The sequence below is a fragment of the Ranitomeya variabilis genome, chromosome 1 (genome assembly GCF_051348905.1).
Source record: "Ranitomeya variabilis isolate aRanVar5 chromosome 1, aRanVar5.hap1, whole genome shotgun sequence".
Taxonomy (NCBI): Eukaryota; Metazoa; Chordata; class Amphibia; order Anura; family Dendrobatidae; genus Ranitomeya; species Ranitomeya variabilis.
Window position 1 is genome coordinate 318,103,193 of NC_135232.1, and position 17,717 is coordinate 318,120,909.

General features: G+C 45.4%; 2 protein-coding genes across 2 annotated transcripts in view; one reads left to right on the forward strand and one right to left on the reverse strand.

The window, feature by feature from the left end:
* The window catches only part of PARP2 (poly(ADP-ribose) polymerase 2), a 156,120-nt gene extending 152,445 nt beyond the window's left edge, over positions 1 to 3,675 (reverse strand). Inside the window, exon 1 of the mRNA XM_077297826.1 lies at positions 3,521 to 3,675. Coding sequence (XP_077153941.1) covers positions 3,521 to 3,563 — 43 coding nt within the window. The 5' untranslated portion in view covers positions 3,564 to 3,675. The remainder of the gene's footprint in view (positions 1 to 3,520) is intronic.
* Positions 3,676 to 3,756: 81 nt separating this feature from the next.
* METTL17 (methyltransferase like 17) overlaps positions 3,757 to 17,717 on the forward strand; it is a 74,171-nt gene continuing 60,210 nt past the window's right edge. Inside the window, exons 1-4 of the mRNA XM_077297839.1 lie at positions 3,757 to 3,908; positions 6,113 to 6,266; positions 11,436 to 11,582; positions 13,032 to 13,119. Of these exons, the coding sequence (XP_077153954.1) occupies positions 3,873 to 3,908; positions 6,113 to 6,266; positions 11,436 to 11,582; positions 13,032 to 13,119 (425 nt within the window). The 5' untranslated portion in view covers positions 3,757 to 3,872. The remainder of the gene's footprint in view (positions 3,909 to 6,112; positions 6,267 to 11,435; positions 11,583 to 13,031; positions 13,120 to 17,717) is intronic.

The window sequence follows — 17,717 nt, forward strand, 5'->3', positions numbered from 1 at the left end:
CATGGAGAGATAGAAAATCAAAAATACAATCCAGAATATAACATTGTATAAATTATATACATTTATTTGCATTTTGCAGTGAGAAATAAGTACTTGATCCCTCTGGCAAACAAGACTTAATACTTGGTGGTAAAACCCTTGTTGGCAAGCACAGCAGTCAGACGTTTTTTTGTAGCTGATGAGGTTTGCACACGTCAGGAGGAATTTTGGTCCAGTCCTCTTTGCAGATCATCTCTAAATCATTACGATATTGAGGCTGTCGCTTGGCAACTCGGAGCTTCAACTCCCTCCATAAGTTTTTATGGGACTAAGGTCTGGAGACTACCTAGGCCACTTCATGACCTTAATGTGCTTCTTTTTGAGCCACTCCTTTGTTGCCTTGGTTGTATGTTTTGGGTCATTGTCTTGCTGGAAGACCCAGCCACAACCCATTTTTAATGTCCTGACAGAGGGAAGGAGGTTGTCACTCAGGATATTACGGTACATGGCTCCATCCATTCTCCCATTGATGTGATGAAGTAGTCATGTGCCCATAGCAAAGAAACACCCCCAAAACAATGTTTCCACCTCCATGCTTGACAGTGGGGATGGTGTTTTTTGGGTCAGAGACAGCATTTCTCTTACTCCAAACACAGCGAGTTGAGTTAATGCCAAAGAGCTCAATTTTTGTCACATCTGACCACAGCACCTTCTCCCACTCACAGAATCATCCAGGTGTTCACTGGCAAACTTCAGAGGGGCCTGTACATGCACCTTCTTGAGCAGGGGGACCTTGCGGGCACTGCAGGATTTTAATCGGCGTAATGTGTTACCAATAGTTTCCTTGGTGACTGTGGTCCAAGCTGCCTTGAGATCATTAACAGGCTGCCCCCCCCCCCCATGTAGTTTTAGGCTGATCTCTCACCTTCCTCATGATCAAGGGTACCCCACGAGGTGAGATTTTGCATGGTGCCCGAGATCGATGTCGATTGACAGTCATTTTGCATGTATTCCATTTTCTTACTTTTGCACCAACAGTTGTCTCCTTCTCACCCAGCGTCTTAGGCTAGGTTCACATTGCGTTAGGGCAATCCGTTTAGCGCTAGCGGATTGCGCTAACGCAATGTTTATTTAGGGGCCGTGTTAGGGGTCGCGTTAACGTCCCCACTCTCGCAGATCCCCGATCTGCGAGAGCGGGGAACGGAACTCGGGCGCGCCGCGGACGCTGCAAGCAGCGTCCGAGGCGCGTCACAGAAGAACGGCACATCACTAGCGCGAGCCGAAAAAGGCACGCGCTAGTGATGCGCTGCAGGAGAAATTGACATTGCTGTCAATGGGCACGCTAACGGCCCCATTGCACGGCGTTAATTGCGACATTTTCGCCGTGCAACGCTGTCCGTTAGCGTGCACACATTAACGCAATGTGAACCCAGCTTTACTTATGGTTTTGTAGCCGATTCCAGCTTTGTGCAGGTCTATCATCTTGTCCCTCACATACTTATAAAGCTCTTTGGTCTTGCCCATGTTGTAGAGGTCAGAGTCTGACAGATTAATTGAGTCTCTGGACAGGAATCTACTGTATTATTAAAGGTGACTATGTAAGACAGCTGTCTTTAATGCAGGTAACAAGTTGATTAGGAGCATCTAACTGGTCTGTAGGAGCCAGAACTCTAAGGCTATGTGCACACGTTGCGGATTGAGGTGCAGAATTTTCCGCACAAAATCCGCATCTCCTGGCAGAAACCGCAGGTGCGGATTTGCCGCAGATTTTGTGCGGAATGCGGATTTTACCACTGCGGATTTCTATAATGGAAGGGTGCAGAAACGCTGCAGTTCCGCACAAATTAAGTGACATGCACTTCTTTTCAATCCGCAGCGGATTCAGTGCGGATTTTTCCGCACCATGTGCGCAGCTTTTTTTCCCTATTGATTTACATTGTACTGTAAATCACTGTGCGGAACTGCAGCGTTTCTGCGCGGAAAAATCCGCTGAGGATCCGCACAAATTCCGCATCGTGTGCACATAGCCTAAATGGTTGGTAGGATATCAAATACTTATTTCTCACTGCAAAATGCAAATAGATTTATATAATTTATACACTGTGATTTTCTGAATTTTATTTTTGATATTCTCTCAAGGTTAAAATTAACCTACCCTTAAAATTATAGACTGTTCATGTCTTTGTCAGTGGACAAACTTACACAATCAGCAAAGGATGAAATACTTATCTCCCCAACTGTACACACACACATTGGGGGTCAGTCTGTGGAATATATATATTATACACATACACACACTGGGGGTCAGTCTGTGATTATATGTATGCGTGCGCGCACCCCAGGGGTCAGTCTGTGGATTATATACACACACACACACGGTGGGTCAGTCTGTGGATTATACACACGCACATTGGGGGTCAGTCTGGTTTATACACACACAGGAGGTCAGTCTGTGAATTATATACACACACGGGGCAAGTCTGGATTATACACGCATACATACATTGGGGGTCAGTCTGTGGATTATACACGCATACATACATTGGGGGTCAGTCTGTGGATTATACACACACACATTGGGGGTCAGTCTGTGGATTATACACACACGTGGGGTTAGTCTGTGGGTTATACACACATTGGGGGTCAGTCTGTGGATTACACACAGGGGGTCAGTCTGTGGTTTATATACACACATACATTGTGGGTAAGTTTGTGGATTACACACACACACACACACACACACACACACACATTGGGGGGGTCCATCTGTGGATTATACATACAGGATCAATCTGTGGATTACACACACTGGGGAGGGTCAGTCTGTGGATTATACACACGCACATTGGGGGTCCATCTGTGGATTACACACACGCACATTGTGGGGTCAGTCTGTGTATTATACACACATTGGGGGTCAGTCTGTGGATTACACACGGGGTCAGTCTGTGGTTTATATACAAACACACATTGTGGGTAAGTTTGTGGATTACACACACACACATTGGGGGGGGTCCATCTGTGGATTATACATACAGGATCAATCTGTGGATTACACACACTGGGGAGGGTCAGTCTGTGGATTATACACACGCACACACACACACACACACACACACGCACATTGTGGGGTCAGTCCGTGTATTATACACACACAGGATCAGTCTGTGGATTGTACACACAGTGTCTGGCTCGCCCCCAGTGTGCAGGGCTAGGGCCTGTCCTCGGGGGCCTGCCCCATCGCGGAGGACACAGGTCAGGCTGCTGCTCGGCACATGACCCTCCTCTAGCACCAGGGTGCAGGGCTGGGGAGGAGGCTGCACTTTTCCGTCTCTATAATGCAGTTCTTTTGCCTGCAGTCCCATGTAAACCCACCCACCACATGTAAATACGGCTCCATAACACGGTGACTGCGGGGCACGCACGTCCCGCACACGCAAGAAACGCCCGAATACGTAGGTTTTATTCCAGCAGCCACTAGTAAAGTCACGGCGCCCCGACTGCACCCCCCCCCTCAGCCCGGCCACACGCCATCTCTCACCCCGGGGAGTACGCTCCCGCCCTGAGCCTCTGCGCCCGGACATCTTCCGCAAGCAGCTCTCTACTTCTTGCCTCTCAAGACTCCAATCCTGGACGTAGGTACGCCTCTGATTGGCTGGCTGACCTGTCACTCAGCGGATAACACGTTACAGCTGAGGTTATAGAACGCCGGTGAGGAAACACGTGATTAGAAAACGCTGTTTTCGCGGGAGATTGGCTAAGGAAGGCTGCGAGCCGATTGGGTTGTAGTTTGAGGCGGGGTCAAAGCAGACGCGTGCTGGTTGGCTACGTTTTAACGACGGCCATGTGATTGGCATTCGGTGGGTACAGCTCTGACACTGAACGGCAGGACAATGCTGGCCCTACGGACCCGGCTCCGGCAGCTTCGGGTGAGTCAGTCACGTGCTTCTGCCCTGTTCCGGAAAGTGAGAAACTCCGCGCTTATTGAGTAAACACGTTTTCATCAGCTCCACCCCTTAGATTTGCATTTGTGCGGCGCAAGTGTTTCTGGGAGAGCTCCTCGCTACAGTACAGTGCGCTGCTGTGGTCACTATGTGGCCGGTCCCAGTGCACGGCGCGCCAACACTGGTGTTACACCGACCTAAACGGGTGTTTGTGTCATTAGGTCTCCGTAAGTTATCGTGTCCCGCTCCCCGCGGCCTATATATACAGTGTGCGGGAGGGCGGAATGTACGAGCGGAAGGGAAGCTCAATGCTGAGGTCACGTGCTGAGTGCGTCACACCTGTGATGTCATCTCTCCTCCACCTCGGGGAAGGTCTGAGACAAGAGCCTCTGCCGCCCTCACAGGGCGTCACCCGACGTCGGGTGAGTGAGTCCCCAGCAACCCCACGCTGGAGTGGACCGGTCCGTCACGTGGGAGTGGCCACGCAGGAGACGCCGTGCGGTGTGTGGTGATGTGGGCGGGACACTGATTTGAGCTCTGCCCCCTCATCTGCATCTCCTCTCGGCGGATGCCGCCCCTCCCCCGGACCTTGGAAGTGGCTCACGGCTGGCAGCATGAGTCCAATGGCTGAGATGAGGCAGCGCCGTGTGCGCGCCGCATAACCCAAGTCAGACTACTCTCCCGCCGCTCTTTTGTGCTGACGTCACGTAAAGGGGCGAGGCCAGGAATGTAAACACGCTCTAGGATCACCTGCAGGAGATTATTACTAGAGGGCGTGTGACCCTGCTGCCCGTATAACAGAACTATGCCACTGGCAGCTTTCTGCCTATGCACAGCCTATACACAATCAATAGGTGACTATCAAAAGTTGCTACAAGCAGCCCAGTAAATGACAGTGGAATCAGTGTCTCTGCCCCTACATCATGGTGAAATGAAATGAAATCATTTTCATTAATCATTTTCTCCACAAATCTTCCCCAATCTGAGACTGTAGTAATCTAAAGGTACCCCACACCTCATGGGTCAGACAAGCGCCCATCTCTACAGCCCATTCCATTTTGTTGGCGCTGGCTGAAACGCGTAGAAATTCCAAAAGTAGCAAAATGTTACATTGCAGGGTATGTGCAGACGATCAGTAAACGCTGTGGGTTGGATGGTGCGTACTTGTGCAGCGTCCAACCCGCAGCATCCAGCTGTTACGGCATAGTGGATGGGATTTCAAGAAATCCCATGCCCACTATGCGTCCAGAGACGCCTGCAGCTCACCCGCGGAGACGGACTTGCAGCGCGTCTCTCCAGACTGCAGTATGTCTATTTCTCTTGTTGAGGTGCTAGTCTCATCAAGAGAAATGTTACCAATACAATGTATTGGACATGGATGGTGAATCTGTACGGTTCAGTGATCACATCTGGAAACACCTGCCTGAATTCTGACATGGATTTTCAAAGTAAGTACACCAGCCTAATCGGTTTGTGTTGTGATATTCTGAGACAGATCCATTTTACATGGTGCAAATTGAAATGGCGCCTAGTTTTTGCTAGAAAACTTGGTCAGGAGATGAGCTTGTGAGCCACTAGCCTTTAGGCTCTGTGCGCTCGATGACTTTTTGACGCTGCATATTTTCTCTGCGTCACAAATGCAGCGTCTTCCAGTTCCAGCAGAGTGGATGGGATTTCTAGAAATCTCTTGTCCGCTGTGCTTTTACTTACTGAGGATAAGCCGACCTGCCATGCGTTTCAAATCGGCAGCCTGTCAATTTCTCCTGCGAGTACGCTGAGTTTTATGTGCTGATGTTTCCTGTAGATTTGCATTAGTTGCGGAAGATCAGCAGGCAAAAAACGCACGGGAGTTTTTAGTGCTAGTCCGCAGCAAAAACGTATAGAAAACGCAAGTAATCCACACATGACTGTCTCATTAAATATTGTTAAAGCCTAATACCAGGAAGTATAAAAACAAAGCACCTTGATTTAAAACATAACACATCAACAAGACACACAAAATGCAGCGTTAAAAACGTAATAAAAAAGAATGTAAAAAAACACTCAAAAACGCAATGAAAAAAACACAAGTAACCTAATTTACTTAATAGGTGCAGAAATTCTGCAGCATCAGAAACTCACCAAAAGCTGATTGTGATGGTCGTCCGGTGGCTGAAACTAACCTATTACACTATTTTCCATGCACACAGGCGCTAAGTTCAGTGACCGCGGCGGTGCCTCAGATTGACAACACTTCAGATTTCCTGTCTCGAGTTCCTCATCGAAAGCATCCTGGAATTGTGCGCATGAATATGGCTCGCGTGCCTAAAGAGGCTCAGGATGCAGTCCAGGTCTTACTGCAAAGTACGTGGTCATTGTATCTTATATTATTACTCTATGCCCAAAATCCACAAATCACTACAACTAGACATGTATAATTACCTCCTAACTTCAGATCAGCCATGTAAGGGAAACAGAACGCCTGTATTATCTGTGCTCATTCTGCTATTGTCTACAAGCTGGCATTGGGCTTTAGTACTACTATCCATAGTGGGCTTTATTGCATCGAAACAGGCCTTCAGCCTTCACGGTATAAGGTTTATTTCAGATGTCAGTGTCTATGGTATGTGTGGTTACAGTTTTCACACGTACCATAGACACTTACACACACAGACCCATTCAAGTGAATAGGTCTGTGCACATGTCAGTGTGTTTCCACAGACCGTGTTTCCGTGGGCAAAATGTCCGTTATTTAACAGCAGCACGGGCCGCACACCTGCACATGGATGACATCCCTGTGTCATCAGTGTGACACATACCGGTGCCTGGGAAGCATCGGTACTGTTAGCGCTGTTCCCCAGCTCATGGTGCTGAAGACAACTTGCATCCTTGTCCCCTTCTCATGCTGCGATCAGAGCTAGCAGGGGAGAATATTGAGCGTTATATTCAACTGATAACAGTGAGAGCAGTCGGCGGCTCATGGGACTATTACTGCCATCAGCCCACACCTGCTGCCGCTAATAACAGTGAGAGCAGGAGCAGCTGATGAGAGTATTCATCAGCTGCTGCCTTCTCTATAACTAAATAAAAAAAAGGGGTGGGTTCCCCTGTATTTTTGATAACCAGCCAGGCAAAGCTGACCTTTGCGGGCTGCAACCCTCAGCTGTCAGCTTCAGCAAGGCTGGTTATCAAGAATAGAGGGGTCCCCACGCTATTTTTTAAAAATTATTTAATTAAATAATTTAAAAAAATGGCGTAGGATCTCCCCCATTTTTGATAAACAGCCTTGCTAAAGCTGACAGCTGGGGGCTGGTATTCTCAGGCTGGTAAGGGGCCATGGATATTGGCCCCCTCAGCCTAAAAATAGCAGTCTGCATCCGCCCTGAAAAGGCGCATATATTAAATGGGCCATTTCTGGTGCTTTGCCTGACTCTTCCCACTTGCGCTGTGGCGGTGGCAAGTGGGGTACATATTTGTGGGGTTAATGTCACCTTTGTATTGTCTGGTGACATCAAGCCCACGGATTAGCAATGGAGAGACGTCTATAAGACGTAAAAAAAAACACAAAATAAGAATAAAATCCTTTATTTGAAATAAAAACAAAACACACTTTTCCTTTTTTATTTAAAAATAACAAACACAGTTGTACTCGCCTAATGCCCCTTCCATTGAAGCCCTCGTCTCTTGTAATACAACAAAAATAAAAAACAACAATATCCCTCACCTGTCCGTTGTTCTGTCCCACGCCGTAATCCATGTCAGGGGATAAATAGTTTTCAACCTGGACGGTGATACTGACGCAGCACACGGTTGCCACACGTATGGCACAATTACTACACACACGGATACTGATCTCTCCGGTACTGTTTTTTCCGATACCGGAAATATCAGGACCCGTGAAAGAGCCCTAATATAGTATTCTCATCTGTTAAATTGATAGCATATCACTAGAATGTCAGATTTTCTTTCAGACAGTCTTTATATATTAATTATAATCCCGAATAACCAAACAGTCTAATTCTCCATAACTAATCCCAATGAGGGCTCGTACCATATTATCAGTCCGAGTGCGATCTGACAAAACATCGTATCACACCTGGACCAATTTTACTCTATGGATACCAACAACACAGAATACTATGGAGTATTTATAGTCTCTAAAATTTGATTTGATTGAAAAAACACCAATTTAAAAGATATATACATGTGGCAATCAAACACAATGGTGAACCACTTATAAGCACAAGCCTTATATAGAAAGACATGCATGTTATAAAATAGCCAAAAAATAAATGACTTGCATAATAGTAAGAACTCACGTGAGATGGTGGTCCAAAAACCCCGACGTACGTTTCACCCTTGCTTCATCAGTTGGCGTGCACATGTCTGATTTTACTGCCTCGGATATAGTATGTCCAAGGTAAAAATTGCTGCATGTCCAAGTTTGATCTGATATTCAGATCGCACTCAACCATGGAAGTCTATGGGTGCGTGGGAAACATTGGACTGATATCGGACATGATTTCTTAGTGCAGTACGATTTCTGTGCACTGACACAATGGAGAAGATGGAGACATTTGTTTTCCTTCTTCTCCTCACAGCATGCTCTGATTTTCTCACCCGATAGAATCGGATCCCACTAAACTGATCGTCTGATCGGAGTGTCATTTGCATAATCGGCCCGATATTCTCCGATGAGAGAATCTACGGCCTTCTGCACCTGCTCTAAGCAAAATACTCGTTACATCAATTAAGTTGGGATAGGGTCCCGAAATGCGTTGGCACAGAGAAACTATGTAGGTACTCGAGAACGTAACCGTCTATCGTGGGTATAATGCACTGCAATACAGAAGTACAGCAGTATATTGTTCTACCTGTATTCTCTTATCCCTTATTAAAGGGAACCTGTCATTAGATTCATGCTGCCTGAATCCATCATTCAGCATGAATTTGAGTCTGCTCTGGCTACGCATTTTCAGATTTGTTAGATCTTACTCGAAAAAACAGCGCTGTTTTAGATAAAACATAGTTTGAGGAGCCAGCCTGGTGCCATAGGGAGAGATGTGACTAGTGCGCCCCCAGCCAGCTTCTCCCCATCCCGTTCCAGGTGTGCGGCAGCTCTCTTCCTATATACGCACATTGGAAAAAGCTGACAAACCCCTGGAATGGGGGGTGGAGATGCTGTATGGGGCCGCTCCAAATTAGGCACAGCTACCCCTATGGTTCCTGGACAGCTGTTTTTTAAAAACAACTATGTTTTCTCTGAATACGCTGCAGCATTTCACACCAAGGCATAACCTGTTTTTACATAGCCAGGCGCTGGGTCATACTGCCCATAGTTATGGCGGCATTAATTATTATTATTATTATTTATTGTTATAGCGCCATTTATTCCATGGCGCTTTACATGTGAGGAGGGGTATACATAATAAAAACAAGTACAATAATCTTAAACAATACAAGTCATAACTGGTACAGGAGGAGTGAGGACCCTGCCCGTGAAGGCTCACAATCTACAAGGGATGGGTGAGAATACGGTAGGTGAGGATAGAGCTGATCGTGCAGCGGTTGGTTGATCGGTGGTTACTGCAGGTTGTAGGCTTGTCGGAAGAGGTGGGTCTTCAGGCTCTTTTTGAAGGTTTCGATGGTAGGTGAGAGTCTGATGCGTTGTGGTAGAGGGTTCCAGAGTAGGGGTGATACGCGAGAGAAATCTTGTATACGATTGTGGGAAGAGGAGATAAGAGGGGAGTAGAGAAGGAGATCTTGTGAGGATCGGAGGTTGCGTGTAGGTAAGTACCGGGAGACAAGGTCACAGATGTATGGAGGAGACAGGTTGTGGATGGCTTTGTACGTCATGGTTAGCGTTTTGTACTGGAGTCTCTGGGCAATGAGGAGCCAGTGAAGGAATGGACAGAGGGGAGAGGCCGGGGAATAGCGGGGGGACAGGTGGATTAGTCGGGCAGCAGAGTTTAGAATAGATTGGAGTGGTGCGAGAGTGTTAGAGGGGAGGCCACAGAGCAGGAGGTTGCAGTAGTCAAGGCGAGAGATGATGAGGGCATGGAGTAGGGTTTTTGCAGATTCTTGGTTGAGGAATGTACGGATTCGCGAAATATTTTTGAGTTGAAGTCGGCAGGAAGTGGAAAGGGCTTGGATATGTGGTTTGAAGGAGAGATCAGCGTCAAGGATTACCCCGAGGCAGCTAGCTTGTGGGACTGGGGAGAGTGGGCAGCCATTTACTGTAATGGATAGGTTCGTTGGGGGGTCGCGTGAGATGGGGGAAAGATGATGAATTCTGTTTTGTCCATGTTACGTTTCAGAAATCTAGCAGAGAAGAAGGATGAAATAGTGGACAGACATTGAGGGATTCTGGTTAGTAGGGAGGTGATATCTGGTCCAGAGATGCAGATCTGTGTGTTATCAGCATAGAGGTGATACTGAAAGCCATGAGATTCTATGACCTGTCCCAGGCCAAAGGTGTAAATGGAGAAGAGCAGGGGCCCTAGGACTGAACCTTGTGGGACTCCGACAGATAGGGGGTGAGGTGAGGAGGTGGTGTGTGAGTGGGAGACGCTGAATGTTCGGTCAGTTAGGTATGATGAGATCCAGAATAGGGCCAAATCTGTGATGCCAAGGGATGAGAGGGTCTGTAATAATAGGGAATGGTCCACTGTGTCAAAGGCAGCCGACAGGTTGAGGAAGAGAAGGACAGAGTAGTGTCGCTTGCTCTTGGCGGTTAAGAGGTCATTGGTGACCTTAATTAGGGCAGTTTCAGTGGAATGGTGTGACCGGAAGCCAGATTGTAAGCGGTCAAAATGAATCTAAATAGTGACAGGTTCCCTTTAAGCACTGCCTTCACTAGGGCCCCAACTGCCATGAAAACCCATTGGCACTCGATGGTGGAGCTGGAGAAGGTGGACATGGGATTACAGTGAAGGTTAGCACCCACTTCTCTATCTAATCACTGAGATGCTTGGGTCGCTTCTGATCAAGATATCTTAAGGGTTTAATCTGTCATGGTCGAGGTCAAAGTTCTCTCCAATCCCAGCAGTTTCAGGCACCTAACAAGTGAGCTCTGCTCTTAAGCCCAATCTATGATATGTACACCACATGTCAAGGAAGAGTTGATAATCGAAAAAAAAGCTTTCCCATGTGCTGCTTTACAATCAGAGGAGGCTCATGGACAGGTCAGCACACATGTTCCTCCATCAGCAGCCATTGTGAGAACAGGGGAGGCTAACAAGCTTGGAGGAGAACCTAGTAACACTTCCATATTAGTAAGTGTCACAAAATAATGTCCTCCACACATTTATTACCGTAATATAAAGTGGCCAACCCCTTTAAATGAAAATGATTTAGCGACCTTTGTCGGTGATCTTGGATTCATACATGTGATTATATGTTCATTTTCTGCATCAGATGTTGCTATTTGTCAGGTCTGATTTCTATGGGTCAAGTATGTCTACCAATATAGTGTGATTATTGTTATTAATCAATAATAATGACTATTCATTTTGATTTATTTGTCGTTTTTAGGAACCGTGGTCAGACACTTAGATGAACACGTCACCTCACTGAATAACTACCTATGGAGCCGAAAACGCCCTCCCGAGGATAGAGATTTAAGAGAAAAAGCTATGGAAATGGAGACAAAGATTAAGGAAAAAATACAATTTATTTCTGGTAATGATATAATTTAGATTTATTGTTTTGTATTGTTTCACATAGACAGACATTTATGTAGTAGGTGATGCCTCATTTATTTGTAGTAGAATAAGTCCTACAGACGTTATACCGACTCCTTCAAGCTCTCCTCCATAAAGGCCCCAGTACATGTACAGAAAGTACCTGCTGCTAATCTTTAGTTTATAAAATCATACTTTATAATCATTCTCCCCTTGCTGTAAGGAGATCCTCTCTCCTTGCACTGACTTTGCCTCTGGTAGACTTTATACAAGATGCGGGGGGAGCCGCAATATACAGGCCCATTCACTGTCTTGAGTCCTTTTTGCACAGGGTGATGCAGCACCGAGAACAATGATTTCTAAACATGCTTAAAAATCATTTCACCCGATGAATGAGTATTTTTCTTGTTCGTCAGGTGATTGGCAGCCTGTTTACACAAGATTATCGTGAAAGGAAGACCATAATCTTTCAGTGTAAATGCACCATAGGCCGGGTTTCTTATTTGCCCCTCATTACATAAAAACATATGCTCACCTCCTGGACTGGTGCCGTTAGGGCAGAGACAGACTGCCGTATTTCTCGGGCGAGAATCGCATCACATTGCACGGACTGGCCGGCACCTCTCCTGACCTGAGCAAGACAGCTTGATGGATTACTATGCAGCTGTCAAGCTCAGGTCAGGAGAGCCGACGGTCAGTACAAGGTTTACGATGCGATTCTCACACGAGAAATATGGCAGTCTGTCTCTGCCCTTACTGTGATGTCGGTGCTGCGAGTCCCAGTGGTCACATGACATTGTCATCTCGTGTGATTTCTGTAGCCAATCGGCAGCAGTTGCTGGGCTGCTGCATTCATGCTTCCGTCAGACGGACAGTTCTGACTTGCCCAACTGTGAGCGTTCAGTCAATCATGGGTCACTGATTGGCTGCAGCAGTCATGTGACATAGTGTCACATGATCGCCAGGAATGGCAGTTCCCACAAGACAGGAGCAGCAGCCGTCTGGGAGGTAAGTATATGTTTTTGATGTTACATGTGATATTTGCGCAGTTAGTAGTACACAACTCTATTAGGGTCCATTTAGATTAGCCAATAATTGGTGAACACACATTCATAAGGACATTCATTCCCAATTATCAGCTTAAACAAGGCAAAATCCTCATTTGTTGGCTGCATTCATAAAAATCAATGTTCTTGGCAGCACCTCACCCCATGGAAACAGTGGATGTGCTGCCAGTAACATGATACTGTGCGGGGATAGAGTGGTCATTCTGTCCTCGTCGCAGCGTCATCAGCCTATGTGAATAAGGTGTGTGGCCAATCGGTGGTGGTCTTACAGGCTTGATTGGGCGTATTGAGCCATTACTTATCATTTTGAGGCTCCTTTACGCACAGTCACTTTAATTGTCTCATGTCCTGTGTTTCTATGATCTCTTTGTTTCTTTCAGATCTAAATATTTATCAAAAAGAAGAAAAGTTGAAAAATGTTGTCTTGAGTTCTTTACGGAAGAATAGTTATCACTGGCAGCCTTTAAAGTAAGGAGATATATGGATAGATTTATTATATTTGTAGACACAATACTATTAGGCCTCATTCAGATGTCCGTTTTTCACACCTATGAGATTATTATGATCAGAGTGTGGTCCGAGTGTCGTTGGTTTTTCTCATATGTGGAGAATAAAGGTTTCTCCATCATTTCCTTTCTGACAGTCTGTGAAAATTGGACCACACTCGGATGACAGTCCAATTTTTTTTCTCAGACCTATAGATTTGCCTTGCCGATTTTGCCTGACCAGTAGGAACTCGCACACCTCGCAGGCTCTATGCTTTACAACCTGCTGCGGCTGCACTGAATCTTGCCATCTCGCTAGGATTGCACAGCTCCAGGCCCTCGGCACTTTCCCCATGCTGTAGAAGCAAAACTGCCGCTACTGGTAGCACTTGGAAAGAACACAGTTTAGACCAGTGACACAACCGTTCTTTAAGTCTGAATTGTCAATCTTAAGGATACAACGTGAGAAAACCTCTTTAAGGTACAATACACCGTTAAAAGCTGTAGGTCACTGCTACTCGACCCAGTCTACACACAATGGGGAGATGGGAGTAAATCAGTGTGAAACATCTCTGGTTGGAGGTTACGTCTCCTGGGAGTGATTGGGAAACAAGGATTGCCAAACATCTGTGGTCAGGGAAAAGTTGGGAGCCGTTCAGTATTGTCATGTGTGGTCACTCTGTGTGCAGGCGCACACTAAAGAAGCTTGTGTTCTCATATGATCATAGGGCATCAGAATAAGATGTGACACTTAATGAATTTGGTGCATTTTCAGCTGTTGTTCTCCACTGACAGAAATGTACTTTATGGACTGGAGTAAATTGTTGTCTTAATTTACACTACTTTGTGGAGTAAATTCTGATGAATTTGTCAGGCCATACTAGGCTGCACAAATTATTCCAAAAAAGTTGAAGCTAGGCACAAAATGTTTGCAGCATTTCAAATAATTTTACACATACTTTAAGAAGAATCAGCCCCAAGCAGCATCATATAGGATACACTGAGACTGTTCTGTAAAAATCACATAGGATACACTGAGACTGTTCTGTGTAATTCGTATAGACTAAACCTCTGCTGTATTAATCACAAAAGATACACTGAGACTCTGCTGAATACATCTCATAGGATTCACTGAGACTCTGCTGAATATATCACTTATAATTCACAGAGACTCTGCTGAATATATCACTTAGGATTCACAGACTCTGCTATATGCATCACATACACTCCCTGACAGAAGTTATGTCGCTTATCCATGTTATGTAAATAAAAGCTTATAACCTGACGTTAAATTCATCCATTGGTTGTATAAATTATTCTTTTGAAAGCTGAAACCCTTGTCAATGCAGAATTATTGATCGGTTAATAAACACAGAATGATCAGATTTTGGCAAGACAAAAGTTTTGTCACCTGGTCATATAATGCACCCAATCCTAGTTTACATCCTCACCTGTGCTGAGTAAATGATCAGTTAATTAGTGTGTGTGTGTATAGAAAGAAACCCAGCACCCCAGACATTCACTTGAACTGCAACTTGAGCTCTGACAACATGCCAAAAATCCACCCTGCGACCAAAGCCTGGATTATCAAGAGGATGAAGACCAGATCCACTGCAGAGGTGGCTGGCACCTTTAATGTGTCTCAGCGTCAAGTGCAAAGAATTAAAAAAAGATTTGAAGAGACTGGAGATGTGTTTGACAAGCCCAGGTCAGGCAGACCCCGCAAGACAACTGCTCAGGAGGAACGTTTGTTGGTTAGAAAATCCAAAGCAAGCCCTTCTTCCACTGCAGCAGAGCTCCAACAGGCCTGGTCACCTCAAGTCCCTGTGTCAACTAGAACAGCTTGTAGGATTCTGTCTCGAAATGGCCTCCATGGTCGAATCAGTGCCCAGAAGCCAGCACTAAACAAAAGGCAAATAAAAAACCGTGTGGCATTTGCAAAGTCCCACAGCCTGCTAAACAGATGGACGCTGGAAAAGTGGCAGAAGGTGGATTTCTCTGATGAATCTTGAGTAGAATTACACCACAGCCGCCGCAAATACTGCAGGAGACCTACTGGAGCCCGTATGGATCCAAAATACACCCAGAAAACAGTTAAATTTGGTGGTGGAAAGATCATTGTCTGGGGTTACATTCAGTATGGGGGTGTGCGAAACATTTGCAAGGTGGAAGGCAATATCAATAGCCTAAAATATCAAGAAGTATTAGCTACCTCTTATATTCCAAATCATAAAAGGGGTCAAATTCTGCAGCAGGATGGGGCTCCATCTCATACATCCATCTCTACATCAAAGTTCTTCCAGGCAAAAAAGATAAAGATGCTCAAGGACAGGCCTGCCCATTCACCAGACATGAACATCATTGAGCATGTTTGGGGTAGGATGAAGGAGGATGCTTGGAAGACAAAACCAAAGAATCTAGATGAACTCTGGGAGGCATGTAAGACTGCATTCTTTGCTATTCCTGATGACTTCATTAATAAATTGTATGAATCATTGTTGAACAGCATGGATGCAGTCCTTCAAGCTCATGGAAGTCACACAAAATATTAAATATGACTCTAATAGCACCACAACTTCATTCACCAATGTTATACAACATATATTTGTATTTTAAGTTAATTATTTGTTTGAATATCATATTACTTTCTGTGGGCAACAAAACTTTTGTCTTGCCAAAATCTGACCATTCTGTGTCCAGTAACTGATTAATATTTCTGCATTGATGCCAATTTATTTTCTTAGCCTAAACCACATTTCGGAGAGTTTCAGCTTTCAAAAGATCGACGTGAATACTTTTCTCCCCAATGATGACAGAAGTATTCTAGGAGTGATACCTTTATTGGCTAACCAGAAAATAATATGTTTGCAAGCTTTCAGAGCACAGTGGCTCCTTCTTCAGGCAAGATTACAAAGAATAATTTATACAACCTATGGATTAATTTAACGTCAGGTTATAAGCTTTTATTTACATAACATGGATAAGCGACATAACTTCTGTCAGGGACTGTAGGATACACTGAGACTCTGCTGAATGCTTCGCATAGGATACCCAAACTGCTGAATACATCACATAGGATGCACTGAGACTTTGTATATATCACATAGGATTCATAGACTTTGTATACATTACATAAAATACACTGAGACTCTGCTGTATACATCACATAGGATACACAGACTCTGCTGAATGCATCTCATAGGATACGCTGAGACTTTGTATATATCACATAGGATTTACAGACTGTGCTCTATACATCACATAGAATACACTGAGAGTCTGCTGTATACATCACATAGGATTCACAGACTCTGCTATATGTATCACATAGGATACACTGAGACTCTGCTGAATGCATCGCATAGGATACACAAACTGCTGAATACATCATGTAGGACAGAGGTGTCAAACTGCATTCCTCGAGGGCCGCCAACAGGTTTTTTTTTCAGGATTTCCTTAGCATTCCACAAGGTGCTGGAATCATTCTGTGCAGGTGATTAAATTATCACCTGTGCAATACAAGGATCTCCTGAAAACATGACCTGTTGGCGGCCCTCAAGGAATGCAATTTGACACCTCTGATGTAGGATACACTGAGACTGTGCTGTATAAATGACATAGGATACACTGAGACTCTGCTGAATGCATCTCATAGGATTCAGTGAAACCCTGCTTAGTACATCACATATGAAAGTGAGACTCTGCTGTATGCATCACATATGATACACCGAGACTCTGCTGTATACATCACATAGGATACACTGAAACCCTGCTGAACACAACACATTGGATACACTGAGATGCTGCTGTGTACTGGGCCTTTCTCAAAATTCTTCATGTTGAACTGGACACATGATGTAATAGTGATTGCAGAGTGGAATTGTTTTGTTTTTTTTATTTTGCCTCTCCATTGTGGAGATATTAGCATTCAAAGTATTTGGCACCCAATCAGTTAACGTTTTTAAGTCCATGTGTGTGTTATCAGACAGTTTTTACTGGTGTTGTGTATTTCTCATTCTATGATGCTGACCAATCATAAGCTGGCGGCAGCACTTAAAGGAAAGAAGAACACATCTCTACCATAGCTTCAGTTTCTCAGTGTGTGGGATGTAATGAGACCCTGCAGTGATCTCACTTAGGGTACCGTCACACAGTGCCATTTTGATCGCTGCGACGGCACGATCCGTGACGTCGCAGCGATCGTATGATTATCGCTCCAGCGTCGTAGACTGCGGTCACACGTTGCAATCACGGCGCTGGAGCGATGCCGAAGTCCCCGGGTAACCAGGGTAAACATCGGGTTACTAAGCGCAGGGCCGCGCTTAGTAACCCGATGTTTACCCTGGTTACCAGCGTAAACGTAAAAAAAACAAACAGTACATACTCACATTCCGGTGTCTGTCCCCCGGCGTCTCAGCTTCTCTGCACTGTGTAAGCACAGCGGCCGGAAAGCACAGCGGTGACGTCAGACGTCACCGCTGTGCTCGCTTTCTGGCTGGCCGGCGCTCACAGTGCAGAGAAGCTGAGACGCCGGAGGACAGACACCGGAATGTGAGTATGTACTGTTTGTTTTTTTTACAT